Source organism: Pipistrellus kuhlii, unplaced genomic scaffold (genome assembly GCF_014108245.1).
Source record: "Pipistrellus kuhlii isolate mPipKuh1 unplaced genomic scaffold, mPipKuh1.p scaffold_m20_p_11, whole genome shotgun sequence".
Lineage (NCBI taxonomy): Eukaryota > Metazoa > Chordata > Mammalia > Chiroptera > Vespertilionidae > Pipistrellus > Pipistrellus kuhlii.
Window position 1 is genome coordinate 32,111,629 of NW_023425416.1, and position 19,535 is coordinate 32,131,163.

Genomic DNA, 19,535 nt, shown 5'->3' on the forward strand with positions numbered 1-19,535 from the left:
GAGAGAGAGGAGAGGAAGAGAGGAGAGAAGAGAGAGAGAGGGAGGGAGAGGAGAGAGAAGAGAGAGGAGGAGAGAGAGAGGAGAGAGAGAGAGAGAGAGAGAGAGAGAGAGAGAGAGAGAGAGAGAGAGAGAGGGAGAGAGAGATGGGTGCAGAGAAACACACTAATTGGTTGTCTCTTGCACTCACCCCCATCAGGGCCGGGAACCTGCAACCGAGGTATGTGCCCTTGACTGGAATTGAACCTGGGACCCTTCAGTACACAGCTGATACTCTACCCACTGAGCCAAAATGACTAGAGCATACAGTTTTTACAGAAAGTCACAGATAAAGAAAAAAAGTCCTGAAAGAAGTTAGAGGGGAAAAAACAAACGCCTTGCCAATAGATGAGTAAAAGATAACAATCACAACCAACTTTTCAGCAAACCATGCCAGTGGGAAGAGAATGGAGTGAATTAAGTGTTGGGGGGGGGGGCGGGGAAACAAACCCACCAGCTGAGTTCTATACCCTATGACATTATCCTTCAAAAGCAAATATAATACCAACATATAGTAAATACATATTATTCTTTAATAGTAAATATAAATGTGACCAAAGTGCCTACATTGCAGGAGATATTTGTACAAATATCATAGATAGATCTTGGTGAGGTTAATTTCTGTCAGGACTGAATTTTGTGTTTATAAAATGAAGGGAAATAGAGGAGAGATATGAAAATTATGCTGGAAAAAGAGTGGCTACAAAAGCTGGGAGCAAGTATAACCTGCTGTGCCCAATGTCTTCTTACCATCACATCCTTTATACTGATGGGAAGACAGGACCAAATCGGCAGCCTCTAGGCCTCGCTGACCCTTCTTCAGATGTAGGGGCCTGTTTGCCCTGCCTTTCTATTTCCACTCTCAGTTTCTATTCTGTTCCTCTTGCCCCTCCTCCCTCTTCTGTGATTTTTCTTCTGAGACTTTTCTATTTTTCCCTATTTCCTTTGTATCATAAGTCTCCTTTTCTTTTTATAATTTTCTCACTTCAATCTACCTATACTTTATTTCATCATAAAAACAGTTAACTCACTTAAAAATGAGTTTCCCAAGTAGAAAGGTAGTGTACAAAGGTAGTTGGAAAAGTAAATATATACATATAATAGAAATATGTGACATTGGCTTTTGGATAAAATTTCTCTTTGCATTCCTGTATTTTTCTAGTCTATCGTTATTGGACTACCCTGAATTGATGCTGGTTCATATTTATTTCTTTTATGCTTATAGACATCAGTCTTTCACTTAGAAATTTAAAACAGTTGTCAGAGTTGCAACATAATATTTTTCAAGATGATTCTAACATCTGAGCTAACATTCATGATGTATTTCTATTAACAAATTCCCTAAGTTGAAGGCTTCAAATAATATAAAATGAATTTTCCAACTGCCTTTAGTTCTTCAACTTTAAAGTTGAGTGTATCAAATTTGCTTCAATGAAAAACATTTATATCTAATCCTAATCTGTTTGCCATATTGTGAAGTTTCTGTCACCTCAGACAATAAACTCACACCATATCTCAAGGACTTCTAGATTTTATAGGTTTTTATTAAAACAAAATAATGACAATCATTTTGCTGTTACTTATTCCTTAGGAGTTTGACTTTCAAGTGAAATAGACTAGGATTATTTTCCATGTGGCAAGTAAATTTTTGTCAATGTGATGTGAAGCAAAAGCAGCCATGCTTGTTAGGGATAAAAAGATTGGCCCTGACGAGTGGGTGGATATAAGCTAGTCTGTGGGGTTTACCTAATTGGGTCTGAACACAATTTATTACACTAGTTACTAATATAACAAATGATAATGATGCATTAATCATGGTATATAAAATCATTGAATAAACTCTCCAAGATATATCTATAGAAATAAATATTGAGGTTTCTAGTTCTACACTGGTAGTTTTCAACTAATTTATTTCTGACCCAATGTATCTAAGCTTTTACTCTCTCCGATCAGTAACTGTGGTTCATCATAGCAGAGTGTTTAGGGGGTTAGGGATTCTCTAACCTAGGGGAGCACATCAGAATGGAAGAGGATATCATTCAGAGATGTCCACCTGTTGGGTAGTTTTGCTCTCTTCATCTCTCTTTGTTCACTTTGAGAATCATTATACAGGGTAACCCCCAAAATGTATACTATATACTCTTTTTCTGATAGCTCCATCGATTTTTCTTTTCAGATTTAACCCACTGGAATTAATAATTATTCAAACTGTATATACATTTTTGGGAATACCATGTATATCTTAACAGTTAGTTGGAGAGGACAACTAACCTGTTCCAGAATGTTCATAGCAGCCTTTTTTATAGTATCCCAAATCTGGAAATAACCCAATATCTAACAGCAAGAGACTAGATAAACAACTTGTGGTATATTCATATAATGAACTGCAACTCTACAATCTAAAGAAAGGAACTAGTAATATAAACAACAATATGGATGAACTATAAAAACATTATGCTGAGAAAAAAAGAAAAGAAAAAAAAAAGGTAAGACATGAAAGGGTGCATGCATATTGTATGGCTTCATTTATGTGAAGCTCAAGAAAAGGCAAAACTAATACATGGTAATAGAAATCAGAAAGTGGTTGCCTCAGATGGCGGGATGGAATCTACTGTAAAAGAACACAAAAGAACTCTTGGCTGAAAGAAACACTCACCCCTGATATATTGTTTGGTTGTGGTTCCATGGGTATACACAACTGTCAAAATCAATCAGACTGAACACTTAGGATCTATGTATTGTATACAAATTATATATTTATAAGAAAGGGAAAGATCTCTTTACTCTGGACTGGATAGGAGATAGTGTTACCAACTCTCTTTAATAAAACAGAGAGAGCACTTCAGCCATAGATATGTTTATAGTACAAACTCTTAGTTATTTGATAAAAATATTACAAAATTACATTTATATAAAAAAGCAGTGTTCTTTGAAATTCTGGTTAGCTAATTAACTACTAATAATTAATATTAATACTGGTAACTACTAATACTGATAACCATAAACTTCCTGGCTTGATGGCTTTGGGAATATTATTAGCATATTACTTCTTTACCGTATTTTAGCAATACAATATTCCTGAAAAAAAAAAAGGCAGTCATTATGTAAGTAAATATAATAGAACTTAATTTAAAAAATCTTGTTGACCATATAAAATGGTCAGACCATATAAAATGGAAATTGTCCAAGAAAATTTTAGAATGCCTTTTAGATTTTCAAAACTATATTTATACAGTCATTCAACTAAGTATTTACTGAATACTATAAACAATGCCAGGTATTGTGCTACGCCTAGACTCTGACATTAATATAAGTTATTCTACATGTGAAGCTAAAATGTGTTGATTCATTTCATGATGAGTGGCTTTGTTGTGTGTGCTAGGAACTGAGGAAATATCAATGAAGCAGTGTGGTTCCTGCTCTCACAGAGCTCATATTTTAGAATGAGATAGTAATTGTTGGAAGAGTCCTTGTGTTTCTGGGATCCTGCACTTTCTCCAGACATTCTCCTTAGGCCAGGCCCTGAGAAGAGAACTCCAAAGCTGAGCAGATGGAGAAGTACTAGTAGCCACAGGAGTTCAGGGCTGGATGCCACCAGTCCTGAGTCACGTGGAGCCCGGCTGAGGAAAGTGAGGTACATCTCCAGAGCCCAGGGAACACTCCTTGTTAGAATCTTCCTTCCCTGGAGCCTCGCTTCCTCTCAGATCCCATGCAGAGGCCAACAAGGAAAACACCGGCTGTCGTGGAGCCGGTTAAAAGGCACAGCCAGAGAAAGTGGCACATACTTGTGAGGCACTACCAATAGCTCAGGTGCCATTCCTTCATCACCCCTGCCGAGCAGAAAGAATTACGTATTTTGACAAATTGTGTTTTGTCATTTTCAAAACAGAAAATCCATGAATGTTCTGGAATAAAGAAGGTATGGGATTCTAATCTTAATTTGAGATTGCAGTATTTAAAAGCTATCAAATTCTGTTCTATAACTATTTAATTGGGCATTTTAGTAGTCACAGACTCCTAAAAAATTACATGAGTCTTTCTGAAAGACTGGTCACAAGTTAAATGCACTTACATTTTTATAGCAGCACTTCCTGGTTATTTAAGGACAAAATTGGAACAAGACTTTGAGTATTAAATTGTGATTCTAAGATCTAAAGTTGAATGAATAGGAAAATGCCAATTCCAATTTTTAAAAGAAATTTGCAAGTAAGTAAAATCAGAGCACAGCGAATATTACCCACATATGTAATGGAGAATCTACCAGTAAAATACCTATGCACTTGCTTTCAAAGACGTAATTACATCAGTCCATGGTAAAGCAGAGAAATCAAGCTTCTTGATTTCTAGGGATATTCTTATCCATGAAATCACATGTCATCTTTGCCTCCTCCTCCCTTATTTGGATAAACAACAGCAATAGAAATCCCATCGCCATAGTCGGAGTAGGTATTAGCTCCCTATTTTCCAGGTGTCTTCCTTCTCTCTTGTCTACTCTCTATTTACAGATCACTGAGGGCAATACCCCATGAGTAGATATTTCTCCTCTAGACCATTCCCACTCCCATCTTGCTACTCAGTGACAACCCCTCACTACTTTTTATGAGATTCTAAACAATTAAGAAAATAGTTGCAAGGTTAATTATGGTTAAAGGACCTCTGATAAACTTCCAGGGAATAAAGGCTACATATAGAATTGAAAGATTTCTTGGGCAAGATTATCAAGTAGGTCTCAATTTACACTCTCTCAAGTGGTGACTAAGGGTATCCCTGCATATTCATCAATGTTAACTTGCTAATTCGTTTATTCATTCATTCATTCATTCATTCACTCCACTTTATTGAGTAAGCTTGACATCTGCAAAACCATCACCACAATCTATACCACAAACATATCAGTTACACCTAGAAATTCTTCCCACCCTCTTTATTTCATCTTTAAAATTTTTTTTTTTTTTGTGTGTGTGTGATAACACTTAAAATAAGATCCATCCTCTCAGGGAATTTTAGGTATATAATATAGTATTATTAAATATTTCTACACAGTAGGTCTCTAGGACTTAATCATCTCTGGCTTAACTATTTTTAATTTGCTAATTTGAAAGGTGGAAGTGGTACTTTATTAGTATTTTAATTTTCATTTATTTGACTAATTTTGAGTTTGGACAGCCTTTTACATGTTTATTTGCTGTTTGTAATTCTATTTTTATAGAGTGCCTACAATATTCTAGAAACTATTTTAGGTACTATAACAGTTAATAAGATAAACAGAGTTTATATTTTAGTGCAAAAAAAAAGAATAATAATAAAAAAAACCTAAAACCCAATACTCTTTTTAAAAGCTAAAAATACCATTTTGTGCTATAAAAATATAAAAACAAGAATAGTAAGAAAGCAAAGGGACAGAGGAAAGAGGGCCATTATCTTAGAGTAGTCAAAGGGAGGTTTTGTGCAGAGATGACATTTGAACAGAGACTGAGTGCATGTGCCATGTGGATTCTTGAAGGAGATAGGGTGATGGTAGTGGTGGAGGACAGGGTGGGAAGGGGAATCCAAACACAGGGAAAAGCAAGCTCAAAGCTCCCAAAGTGGGAGATGTTTGCCTGCTTGAGGAATAGTAAGTGGGCCTGTGTGGCTGCAGGCAATGAGCAACAGGGAAGAGCGGTGGTAGCAAATGGGGTTGGAGAGAAGGTAGGAGGTTGGATCATTAGGGCTTGTCTCATTGAAAATTGGGGGGGAGCCTTTTTCATCAGGAGGAGATGCTCTTGGCAGACAAAAATACATAATCCCTATATCTGGACTGATAGAAAGCCATATGCACTATACTGCCAAACCGGTCATTAAAAAATTGAACCACTTCCTTACACCTTATACCAAACAGCTGTTGCCCTTAAAACCTCTCCTCAGACGCCACCTTAGGTTCTGCCTTCGCAGTTAACCCAGATTAGGTTCTGATTGGTTGGTTTCTATGCTAGTCAGTGTCAAAAGCTCCGCCTCCTAGGCAGCCATTGGCTCCTTGCACTTCACGCAGATTTGGTTCTGATTGGTCTGTTTCTATGCCAGTCAGCATCTCTGGGCCTAAAAACAGGCCTGATCAGCAGCTCCAGCAGAGGCTAGAGAGAGAGATGAGGCTGCTGGCCAGGCCCAGAGCTAAAGAGAGAGGCAAGTGCTGATCAACAGCTGCCATAAAGGCAATGGATCAGACCCTGCTTCTCTCTCCCCAGGCTTCTCTCTGGGCCTGATCTGCAGCCCCCTCAGCAGTCAGTGCTGGGTCCAGGCTCCTGGCACTGACTTCCCATTGGTTGAGCCTCTGGTTGTTGTGGATGTTACAGACCTGGGTTTTTATACATTAGGATATAGATGATATTATAGTTTGCCAGTTACTTCCAATACAAATATTTTCCCAATTTTCTGTTTGCATTGGACTCAGTTTATTTGTCACATATTTACTTAAAACTAATTGTACGTAAAGTCCACTAGTCATTCCCTTTGTGGCTTCTATTACTTTTAAGGTTGTATTTTGAGTGCATATTGACTTATTTGTTATTTACTTTAGTATGTGGTAAGGTTACAAGTTGATACCTTCTTAAAAGACTTATCAGGTTTACCAGCACCTCTCATGAACTCTTCCCTTGCTCACTGGTCTGTGATGTCTTCTTCACATAGTATGCTTTATTTGGTTCAATTTCAATTTTAAGCTTTGAAATTATAACAGAGATAATGAAAAACCTTCCTTCCAATTGTCATAATAATATGCTCTGTATAAGAATCTCAATGTGCTCACAAGGAAATAAATCAAACAAAACCAACATTCTTCAGAAGAAAAATGCAGGGACAAAAAGCTAATAAAAGAAAGATAAAACATGAAAGAAAGAAAAGAAAGGGCACAATCCATTTCCTTTTTGAAAAGAAAAGTACCTGTTGAAAAATGTAAAACGAGAATACATGTATACATACAACAAATACGTTAAGTACCTTCCCAATTTTAGGCAGTGCCCTAGGTGCCATTAAGTGGTAAGAAGGGGCTTATATTTCAGTAGGGAAGTTGGGGATCGAACCCACAACCTGGGCATGTGCCCTGACAGGGAATCGAACTGTGACTTCCTGGTTCATAGGTTGATGTCAACCATTGAGCCACACCAGTGGAGCTATATAGTTCTTTTAAACATAATAAAACTAAATACTGGACATAACATAACAAAAGGGAATACAAGTGACCAGACTATAAGATACTTGAGGACAGAGGTTTTTGACAGGTTTGCTCACTGCATATCTCCAATGCCTACCATAATGAGAGTGTGGAACTCATTAAACATTTGTTAAATAAAAGAAACAAAGCCTTTTATTGGCAAAATAAGAGTCAGATGAAATGAACATTCAGAAAAGGGCTTCAGAGAAGCCTCATGGGCTATAAAACTGGTCTCATAATTACATTGTACGTCAAAATCAAGCATGGGTAATTTAAAAGTAGCATTACACTAACACAGGGTTCAAAATACAATGTTAAATTTAGCCACTTCCTTGTAAACTTCTTGTCATCACCTCATGAGTTTATATGTGGCAGGAATTATGTCTTCTTTTCAACTTTCCCAGTAAGAGGAGAACACGCTGTGTGTGTGTCCTACATGGTGTATATTTACGCTGTTGGAGGCCTTCTGAAGAAATGCTAGCACACAGGCAAAGTGCTCCAGGAAGAAAATGGGGACAACTTGGCAGCATTTATCATTACTAACACTTCAGTCTCCTAGAGTAAACTTTGAAATTATATTCTAATTTGAGATGTTTCTGGTTTGACAAGTTAACCCTTGAGACATCTGAGTACAGTATTATGAAAGAACAAAACTGTTCATCAACCCTTTATGCCAATGTTAATTTCTTTTAAAAGTAGGATTTTAATGTTTTTTAATTCCTACAGTGACCCTTAAAATTTCTATGTATGTAATCACGAATGCACACACAAGATGCATTTATAAGCTTATTGTGTAGTTCCAAAGACAGTTGGGAAAATCAATTTTAATTTTGTTACTGAAATAATTTAAAAATATATTATAGAACTGCCTCTTTTCAATCAACAGCAAGGATCTAGAAAAAGATTATGCAAGTAGGCACACTTTATTTAGGTTTATTAGTGTTAGAAAAATGAAGTTGCCTTATACCGTCAAACTGAAACAAGCACTCTCATATTTAATTTTTCATCTCACCACTGATATCAATGTATATTATTTTCTTATGCCTTTAAAGAAACTCGGATTAAAAACTTGGATCATTTATTTAACAAGATTCATTATATGCATTAACCATTGAGATGCCCCAAACTGGAAAATTATTTTCAGCAAATGTGCAATATTTCTTGATGATCTCTGAGAATACCTTTGTGACTTAAGACTTTAATCAGAGAAAGAGGGCTTACCGGCTTTTATTCATAAGGTCTGCTCCCCGTGCTTTGTAATAATCTAAATTTGGATGGAACTGGTAAGTTACTGGTCTTGGATTTCTCTATAGGAAAAAAAAAAGAATAAATTAAAATGTATCGATATATAGCTGCTTAAATTGTACATTAGCATATAAAAGGATAAAGTTGTTGTTTTTATATTCTTTCTGGAAAAAATACATACAATAGTGAAGTTTAATAATTAGTATACTTGGGTCTTGCTTTTATTGTTGAACTTTTGCCTTAACTGATCTTAGTTCTGACTAAAGACTAAAATTGTTTTAATATATTTTTCTTTTAAAAGCCTTTTTAATTAATTTTTTTTAGAGAGAAGAAGGGGGAGAGAAAGAGAGGTGAAAGAAACATCCATCAGCTGCTTCTCCCATGCGCCCTGACCAGGGATTGAACCCACACCTTTTGGTGTATGGGACAACACTCCAATCAATTTAGCCACACCGACCAAGGCTGATATATTTTTCTTTACTTGTCTCATAGTTCACATAAATTTATTCCTGTCAGATTTTTTATGACTTTCCAAAACACAATAAGACAAAATTACAACAAAACTGAAAAATTATATGAAATTTAACATGAACACAATCTATGCTAATGAACCAAGAGATACAAAGTGTCAAGAAAGCTGCATTTTAGAGGAAGATCTTCATTTTTTGATGCCCAGAATACTAAATTTGCCCACTAGATGGCACACCGAGTCTTTCTTCTCCTAAAATGAATAAACTATTTCAAGAATCCAGCAATTCTTTTAAAGTTAGCAATTTCTATGTCATCTATTCTTATATACGAGTTTAATAAGTACCCACATAGTGGAAATATTAGCAGAGTATCATCACAATACAAAGGCAAATTGACCAAAAAGCATACAATTATATAAAAGAAGCAATACACTGTCCTTTCTGATATTTAATATTATTTATAATCACTATAGAAATGTCCCTCAATCATAAATAGGATATGACTAAATATTTTGCTATTAATTTAATATGTTTATTATTTAAGTGTATCCAGTTCCTCATAGGCACAAAATTAAAGAAGTTTAATTTTTATTAAAAATTCATCTAATTTATAAAAATGTAACTTGTTAATGAAGTATTACTTAAATAAATACCATCTCTAAAATGTTAAATCACATATTTTTTTATTTAAAATTAAAAAAAAAAACCTTATAAATAAATGTTTTCCAATGTTCACGAGCATATAATTCAAGTCAATACTTAGGATTTGAACCAGAACATGCCTTGTCCTTTAAGATATTTATCTAGGCATAAAAAGATTGCATTTTATCTTAATAAAAAATTACCAGTATGTTTTGGTACCAATCCTTGGAGACAAAATCCTGAGGCACTGATACTTGCATGTAGGTGGGGGTATGTAATTGCTAAGGTTAAACAGTTTGAAATTCATCAAGCTAACAAGCTGCATCTTAATGGCCATGATGGACCTTTTCTTTTTCTGCTGAAAAGAGAATATTTGCACAGCTCAACCCTTTCATAGCTCCTCCAAGTCAGCCCTAATCATCTAACAAAAACGACAATCCCTTGATTTAGCTCCAGCTCCTACGCCACTGGTTTGGTATTCAGCTCACAGTTCTAAAATAATCAAATCTGAATTGCCTTGATGAAGATAACGGATGCTTCCATGGCTACCATACCATTACTAAGTCTAACACTGCAACTTCTCTCTCTCAAGGAATCACATAGGTTTCCTTGCCGTAGCTTTTGATGACAACCTGGACCCAACATAATGGGAAAATAAAATAGAGGCTGAAGTTACCGGCAGATTGTTAGTGCATTCACGACTTATTTCAAAAATTAACTTCTGCAGGACCATCACTCATGACTAATTTTGTTCTTTATGCTCAGTACCTGGAAATACATTTTGTTATGACTAATATAAAAGACTTTTCTTCTCTGACTTCCAATAAACCAACAAAGGATTGTGTTACTTTTTGCTAGAAAACAATGAAAGGGGGGACTGCACAGAGCAATTTCTTGAAACATCTTTATAAGAAATGACAAGCAATTCAAGACCGAAGTGCTGATCTATCTAAGCACTTAAAGCCATTATTAGGAATAATGATCTAACTTGAACACATGAGTGAGGCTCAAGTATTGCTTTCACAGAGGCCTATTTAAATTCCTGGGAGAATTACGAGTATCAAAGGAAGAGGCAGTTTAAAGTACCACTATATTGGGACTTAAAAAAAAAAAAGAAATCAAAAGAGGATGTTGAAAAACAGCATCTGAAATGTAAGAAAATAAAATCAGAGGTTCCAGTTAAGTACTCAATAGGGTTTACTGTCTGAGATGAGCTGATGATGCCGTTACTAAGGCATTGCGAATGCAGACAGATAGATGGTCTAGGCGAGCACTGCCCAACAGAAAGACAATTCAGGTCAGAACACAAACTTCATACTTAAAATTTCCTAGCAACCACATTAAAAAGAGAAAAAAGAAACGAGTTAATTTAAATATAACAATATGTTTTATTTAATTGAGTATATCTAAAATATTGTCATTTTAACATGTGATCATTATAAAAATTATTGAGCCATTTCAGATTTTTTTTTTGCAGTCTTTGAAATTCATTGTATATTTTATACTTATAGCACATTTCAACTTGAACTCGTCACGCTTCAAGAGCTCATTTTACATGTGGTTTGTGGCTTATGATGGACAAGACAGACTAAATGACTGACATGTGTAAACCAATGTGTGACTATCAAAATCAATATATGTATAGAGACACAAATAAAAAATGCACAAATAGTTTTGACATTAATATTCAGTACTGACAGTACTTCAGCATACCTATAGTTCTTCTCTTTTAATTAAATTAGCTTAATCTCTTCTAAATAAGGTCTTAGAAAGTCAGAAAACTTTTTAAAAATATATTTTATTGTTTTTTTACTGAGAGGAAGGGAGGAGGATAGAGAGCCAGAAATATTGATGAGAGAGAAACATCGACCAGCTGCCTCCTGCACTCCCCCTGGGATGTGCCCGTAACCAGGATACATGCCCTTGACTGGAATTGAACCCTGGACCCTTCAGTCCCCGGCCGACGCTCTAGCCACTGAGCCAAACTGGTTAGGGCAGAAAATCTTAGAACAATATATTCTCACACAGCTCCTATGTACCAAAATAAAATGGTTTCCTTAGCAGTGGTCCACAAACTCATTATTCAACAGAGCCAAATATCAACAGTACAATGATTGAAATTTCTTTGGAGAGCCAAATTTTTTAAACTTAAACTTCTAACTCCACTTCTTCAAAATGGACTCGCCCTGGCCGTGGTATTTTGTGGAAGAGCCATACTCAAGGGGCCAAAGAGCCACAGTTTGCCGACCACAGCCTTAGGGGAATGAGATTAAATAAGCAGAATTCTAACTTTATGCAGCTGAAACTATTACAAAAGTAAAGAGAAATCTGTTTTTCTTATTTTGAAGGATATTTTCCAAAGAGGATTTTATAGAACTACAACAGTTCTGGCTTTTAATTTTTAAAGACCTAGAATCTCCTCTAAAATATAGGAGCTACTGCTCTACTCTGCACTGGAAGTCTGCTGATCAGCTTGCAACCCTCCTCCCCTGGCCCACCTTACCCCCCTGGTGCAACTCTGTATGTAAGAGCAGACTGCAGAACTTCTCACTGTGCAGAACATGTGATATCGAGAACTTTAATATTATGCCTTTGCCTGAATTGGAACAATCCATACTTAATTAAAACCCGTTTTCACACAGTCATGATTTCAACTATTATAAGCTTTTTCAAACCAATGTACATTTAAAAAATCCTTTTGTTTCAGTGAATTTTTCTTTGATAGGAAGATGGCAAAATGGTAATCCTATCTTAGGCCTGTGCACAGAGGAATACAAATTATGCCTCATGATCTGGGAAGTCTTCATGTAACCATACATGAAGAATGAAATCACAAACCCAGTCTACCTTGGCTTACCATGCCTTTCTTACAAGATTGACTGGAAATGAATCTACAAGATTGCAGCTGGTTAACTTCCCAAGTACCATTCCATTCTTCTCTGTTAACAAGCTGGTGGAGGAGCTCTCCTTGAAGCTGTGTTTTCAGCATTTTATTTTAACGTAATATAATAAGAATGCTGAAATTTCCACTCATAGCATAGACAGGCTGCATTTTTAGGAAGCATCTTAAAGCTTTGTGGACAAAATGACTTATAGAGAGTGCTGGAAACAAGTGTCCTAGAGGGAACTATATGGAAAAACAAAACAAAGCTCATGCTGTACTTCCGAATTTCTAAAACACTTTTGTTAATTTGGCAGGATCACAAAATCAATTTACAAGTAGTACTGAAATGACAGCATTCAATGTAAGGGATAAAACTAATTGACAGCTATCTAGTCTCGCTGATACAGTTAACGTTCTTCACTTCTAGTCTATACTATGATAGTAAGCTTGCACCTTACTGTCATTTCAGGTAAAACACACACTCTGTTCCTTGCTGGGTGTGACTTTTGATGGTGGATAACTCCTCTCTGCTCTACGCTGCACTGTAAGTCTGTAGAGAGCACATAATCCCCTCCCCTTGCAAATCTCCTCCCCGTCTCCTCTGGTTCTATTTCAGTATTTTAAGCTCAAACTCAGTTTGTTGTAGTAGCACACAAATATTTAAATGCTAACCCACACTAACTACACAATTCTACTAGTACAATTAACTATCAATACAAGATGGTGCGTGCAATTTTCCTTGTTCTAAGCCTGGTGAAACCAAACACATGCAACAAAGGGCATTACAAACAATACTTTCCAGATTGATCCCCTAACTCCTCACCCTCCCTTGTAGATGACTGCCTCCTTTTGAATCGTCATATGGAACCACAGAAGGAAGTTAATCTAAAGTATTCATTCTCTTCTGAACAGCATGGACCCATTCAAGGGCTGGCTATGTATACACGTAGGTAGAACGGAAAAGAGCCAAAGAAAAGCAATTCCAGTGATCCCGGTTCTGATTTATGAATGTGCCAGAAGGAGTTAAAGGAGAGTTAAAGTTATATGTTAAACAAAGAGATTAGGTAAACATAGCTAGCCCATCTGCTTTAAAGGCCCATGATGCCTGGGGCCTCCGGGAGGCAGGGGATCCAGAGTCTGTGAGCCTCCAGCTCAGATCTCTGCTCCACCCACTACTAGCTGATGAGCCACTGAGAGGAGCCAGTCATTCTCTCATCTCCAGTTTCCTCATATGCAAAACCGCAGTGAGGATGAAATGAGACAATGAACGCTAAGTGTACAGCACAGTGCTGGGCACTGGATGCAAATGAATAAGATGGAAGCTACGATTACCTTCTGATACCACCAAGCACTGAAAAACAGACTTTTATTTTGAGAGCAGATTTGACAGTTTAATTACTTAAAACCTATAACAGGAAGAGAAAATGATATTTCATATCTCTGATAATCATTCTTAAATTTAGGATAGACTCTTCTAAACAATACATTTAAAAAGCAAAACACACAGGAAAATATATCATATTTTCAAATGTATATACTCAAAAATATATCATATTTTCCTGTGTGTTTTGCTTTTTAAATGTATATCATATACACTGGATCTCATATGGAAGAAAGGCTGTGTTATTTTTGAGTATATACATTTAGAAATTTTTAAGAAATTGTAAAGCCATACTATGCCGTTACTGCACATTTGCTTGCCAGCTCATGTGATTACAATAATTAAAGTGATTTTCTGCAATATGTCCAAATTATTATCATTTTTATAGTTTATTGGTCACGATTCTTACATTAAATTAAAATGATACAGTTCCTGTAGCACTTAATAGAAAATATTGATTTAGATTTACAACATTTTGTATGTTTGGCATGAAGGAAAGAAAATATTTGACAAATGAAGAATTACTCAGTTTTCTTTCCCCTAATATTTTGCTACCAACCCTTAATTTTTAGCATGCCAGATTAGGAAAGAGGAAAAAATATGGCTCAGAAGGCGAAACGGCAGGGTAAAAACACGTCAAACGTTTCTCTCTGATGAAAAATGAGACTCTTATTTTAGTGAATATGTTATTGCCTCAACGCTGGGGGAAAGCAACCGTCATTAGAAAAACGAATTGCTCAGCTGTTTATAAGCAAAAAGCTCTGGGGGAATTTCTCAGGACCCCAAAGGCAAAGCATTGCAGGGTTATGCAAACATATGTTGCAGGTGTTTTAGGGGAGACAGGTGGGCAAGCCTCCGCCATGGAAGAGGAGTTAGTTTAATACGCTGTAACGGGAACGAGATAGTAACCTGAATGCATCCAAGTGCAGAAATGCCGCGGCACCAGTGCGCTGAGCGGGAGAGCAAAACTCTCCCGAAAATAATTACCTTGTTAGTGCCAAGCTAACGAAAATTTTCCCAACTTATAGTTTTATAGAAAGCAAACACTGCCAATTACTTAAAAAAAAAAAACACACACACAAAACAAAACACTAAAACAAACACAAAACACCAAAAACTAAAGGTATTTTAAACCTGGAACAAAGAACAGCCGGAAATAGCGATAATTATCCAGAAAAGATAAGGATGAAGTATTGTTGCCTTTATTTAAACAAATATTCCTAAGGAGACAGTTTGTTGTAATATCCCCTCTTTGGTTCACTAGGCAACATTAGATTTATCATAATTCTCCTAAAGCCTAGGATATTTCTATATTAAAATGCTAATTTTGTCTTTTCTTTTGCCTGTAATTAAAGCTGGGGAAATTTGTGATCTGATATTCACTGATTGCTAGAGGGCCCACAAAGGTCTCACCATCGTGTTTCTTATTGCCACACACTGCCCTCTTCATTAAAATTAGATACAGGGACACAGTGGATCAAAAGGCAGACATTATCATCCTAAATGCCCCCATTTTAAAATATACATAAAATAACTGGTATTATCTGGATATTGCTGTCAAACCTAGTCTTGTATTTTATTTCCTTCCTCACTGATCTGAGTTTATTTTCTTTTTATATTATGCCTGTTATTGAGAAAATACTTATTATACATATTTATGTATAACAGTATATTGATCCATACCTTCCTTATCTAAACCACTTTTTTTTTAAATAACCCATACCATAATTCAATGCCAAAATTTAGTATTTAAAAAGCTCAGAAAACATCAGATGTGGAAAACTAAAACCTAGCTTGATTTTTTTATAATATTCCAAAATCCAAAATGTGGATACAAATCATTCATCAAGTGAACATAGATCTTCGTTAAAAAAAAAAAATCTCCGTAGCAAAGTTGTAAATTAGAATAGTTATTTCAATACCAGGTTTAAAATGACCTTCAGTTAATATAATAATAATTCCCATTTTGACAGGAAGTATATAACAATTGGCAGGAAAATTCAAGTATTTAGATTTTTGCATCTACAGATTAAAAAAAAAACCCACATTTTAAAGGCCTTCAAGAAGTTTTTTAAAAAGCAAAAAAATTGTTAATTGGGTAAAGACCCAGACAAACCTCTGAAGCCACGCCAGCCTCATTTTACATAGCGAATAAGCCCAATTCCCTGAAGTGACATCTCCCTCTCTACCCTGGCAAGCCAAGATCTCAGATGGCAGAGAAGCATTTTAAACCACCTGTGCGTTATGCTCGACTGTAGCTTCACACAATAAATAGACACCAACAGAGAAATAAAATTCTTTTCCTTTCCTAATGTATTTATATTATTGAACTTAGCATGCATGAGGATGCCAGATGAACATGCCCCTCAATATATGGGAAGTAATTTAGGCCAGTGCATTTTCTTTGTTACTAATACTGGTCCTAGAATACTCCTTTTAGGTAGTTGGCTAGCTCTTTTCAGCACTACTGAACTCTTCACCCTTTCCCTTCCTGGAATGTAAGCAGATGGGAAGGGGAAGCCTTACTTTATGGAAACCTAGGAAACCCATTTGTCTTTTCCTAGGACTGGTTCCCCACTCTCAATAATGTAAAGGGAAAAGGAAAGAGGTGATTGCAAAAACTGTGCATAAATACTCCAATTTGATATACAAGTTATATTGTAAATTTTTATCACTGGAAATGTTAAAAATAAGTTTAAACAAAATGTCACCAAAATAGAAGCAATTGAAAAAATAGTGTTAGGATATCTAAATCAGCAAGAATAAGTCCTATGGGACCCAGAACCCTGGTTTGAAGAATTTAGTCCTGCCTTCTTTCCTTTCATTACCTGCTTTTGTAATTGCCAAGACAACAAAGAGTAAGCTGCTGCACGCTGAAGCCTGGTAAAAGGAAACCATGCACAGTCACACTTCCAATGCAGTTTTCAGAGTAATTCCAGTAAAACGTTTTGGAATTAAAAATTCATTCATTATATAAATCCACTCTTACTAAGGTCATACACTTCTGCTGTGTGTTATTTTGTGTGTGTGGTCCTTTCTAGCATAACAATGAAGTATCAGTACTGAACTTTGAAAGATCAAAGTGAAGAGAGAAATGAGAAAATAATCATAAGTAACACACAGATCAGAGTTACATTTTCTTGATTGAGCACACTGAGAAGAGTCCACGAAGATGGATGCTGCCTTTCTTGATTTTTTAATTCTAGATTTCATATATCATTGTTAAAAACAACACTGATATTAGGTGTTTTATTTCTCTAAAGCTTGGGTAGTGCTATAAAATTTTTTTTTTTTGATCAATAACTCTTAAAAATTGATTTTCATCAGAGAAAGAGAGAGAGAGAGAGAGAGAAGGGGGGAGGGAGGGAGGGAGGGAGGGAGGGAGGGAGGGAGGGAGAGAGAGAGAGAGAAAGGGAGAGAGAGAGAGAGAGAGAGAGAGAGAGAGAGAGAAATATTAATGTTAGAGAGAAATTTGATTGATTACCTCCTGTACATGCTCTGATCAGGGATGGAACCTGCAACTGGGCCATGCATTCATAATTCTGATTTCAAAATTTAGTACAAAGCTACAGTAATCATGACAGAGTGGTACTAGCATTAAAGACAGACATTAGATCAATGGAAAAGAACTGAGAGTCCAGAAATAAATCCTCATATTTATGGTTAATTAATTTTTGACAAATGGGCAAGAAAATTCAATGGGGGAAGGGACAGTCTCTTCAACAAACACAATTGGATAATCCACATGCAAAAGAATGACTTGGACCCTTACCTCACACCGCACACAAAATAAACTCAAAGTGGATCACAGCCCTAAATGCAAGAGCTAAAACTATCAAAAACTACTAGAAGAAAACTGGAATGAATCTTTGTAATCTTGGATTACAACGATTTTTTAGATATGACAGCAAAAGTGATTAAGGAGGAGACTGATTAGTTACATTTCATAGGAATTAAAAACATTTTGTGCTTCAAAGTACACGGTTAAGAAAGTGAAAAGATGATCTACATAGGATTGAAAATATTTACAAATCATGCTTCAGATTAGAGTCTTGCATTCAGAAATGTAAAAAAAAAACTTTTATAATGCAATAATAAAATGACAAATAACTAAATTAAACATGAGCACAGGATCCGAGGAGGCATTTCTCCAAAGAACATGTATAAATAGCCCATAAGCACATGAAAAGATGTTCAACATAATTAGTCATCCGGGAAATCCAAATCCAAACCACAATGAGATACCACTGCACATCCATTAGAATTGCTACAATAAAAATGACAGATATATATAACAAGTTTTGGCAAAAACGTGGAGAAATCTGAGTCCTCATACATTGCTGGTGGGAATGTAAAATGGTGCACTTTGCAGAACTGTTTGACAGTTCCTTAAGTGTTGAACGTGGAGTTATAATATAACTAAGTGATTCCACTGCTATCTACAGACATAACTCCAGACTTTGGGTAAGCTGTTCACTCATGTTACAGGTGCTTACTCACTATTCTCTGCTGACCAAAATGCTTCTCATTTGTAGTTCAAATGCAACCTTTGACGTGAAGCCTTTTGTGAATTTCTAGTTACTCTACAAACTCTACTCTGACAGCATGCTCATTTCAACAGAAGTTTGCCTTTTCCAACTGGCCTTACATTGTAGTCAGTTGTATACACGTCTGTCTTGCACACAGAATGGAAGCTCACTAAGGGCGAAGCCCTGTCCAGATCAAGTGTATCCTCTCTGTTTCTAGCAAAATGCCTGGCACAGGATATGTGCTCAGTGATTGTCTCCGAACTAGATAAACTGAAGAGCTCGCCAGAATCTGGCTCTTAAAGAGTAGCTGTAGGGAAGTAGAGTGAAAATAATCTGATCTGCAGATACACATGACAAATGGAAGGCTCAGAGAGAAGGCATTTTTTAAATGCCCATACAGTCCCTTCCTCGTCTGGAGATGGGCCTAAGTCAAATAGGCTACCATTATGCCCATTTCAGAAAGAAGCTCCAAAAAGGCTAACTGGCAATATGTGTGATCTCATACTGCTCTCAGAGTTTTTCTCAATAAACAGAATCCTAACTCCTGCATCCAGTCACGTCTGATTGTGGTCACAATTCGGGTAACGGAAATGGAAAGAAGAGCAGTGAGCGGTGACATAGGCAGCCTGTTCCAGCAGGGAAATCAGTGAGCAGAGAGCAGGAGGGTTGACTGTGACTATCTGACCACCCCTGCTTGATGGGTTATCTCACAAAGGAGCAGCTGGTTAAGTGGATGTGGATGGCACCCTGCTTTATAAAGTAAACACAGGCAATGTAATTAACGTTTCTTAATTGAGTTGAACTCCTTGTAGGCAGTATGTTGTCTGAACTTATTTTGTTCTGTTTTTGTGCTGTCATACTGTTTCTGTTTGTCTGGCTCTTCATAGGAGTTTTGCTAAGAAACTGAGAGAAGCTGGATGTCATTTTAAAACCAATCAGTGCTATTTAAGTTGGATGGGAAGGATGGTTGTGAAGATGAGAGGGGCAGAAAGAGCAATCCAAGCCGAGGGAGAGCACAGAACTGGGGTGAAGATGATATGGAAAGAAACTTCCTTCTGCTTCCCTACCGCCCTTCCTCTCCCTCTCCTCCCTTTCCATGAATCCTTCCATCCAAATATTTCCTATGTGTCAGGCACTGTGCTTAGGTACCAATGGTACAATG

The 19,535-nt window shown here is 36.4% G+C and overlaps 1 protein-coding gene across 6 annotated transcripts in view; it reads right to left on the minus strand.

Annotated features, from left to right (window-relative positions):
- The window catches only part of TBC1D5 (TBC1 domain family member 5), a 368,525-nt gene that overhangs the window by 59,265 nt on the left and 289,725 nt on the right, over window positions 1-19,535 (minus strand). For all 6 annotated transcript variants that reach the window (XM_036431572.2, XM_036431570.2, XM_036431571.2 and 3 more), the window contains one exon: window positions 8,444-8,529. In XM_036431572.2, the coding sequence (XP_036287465.1) occupies window positions 8,444-8,529 (86 nt within the window). The remainder of the gene's footprint in view (window positions 1-8,443; window positions 8,530-19,535) is intronic.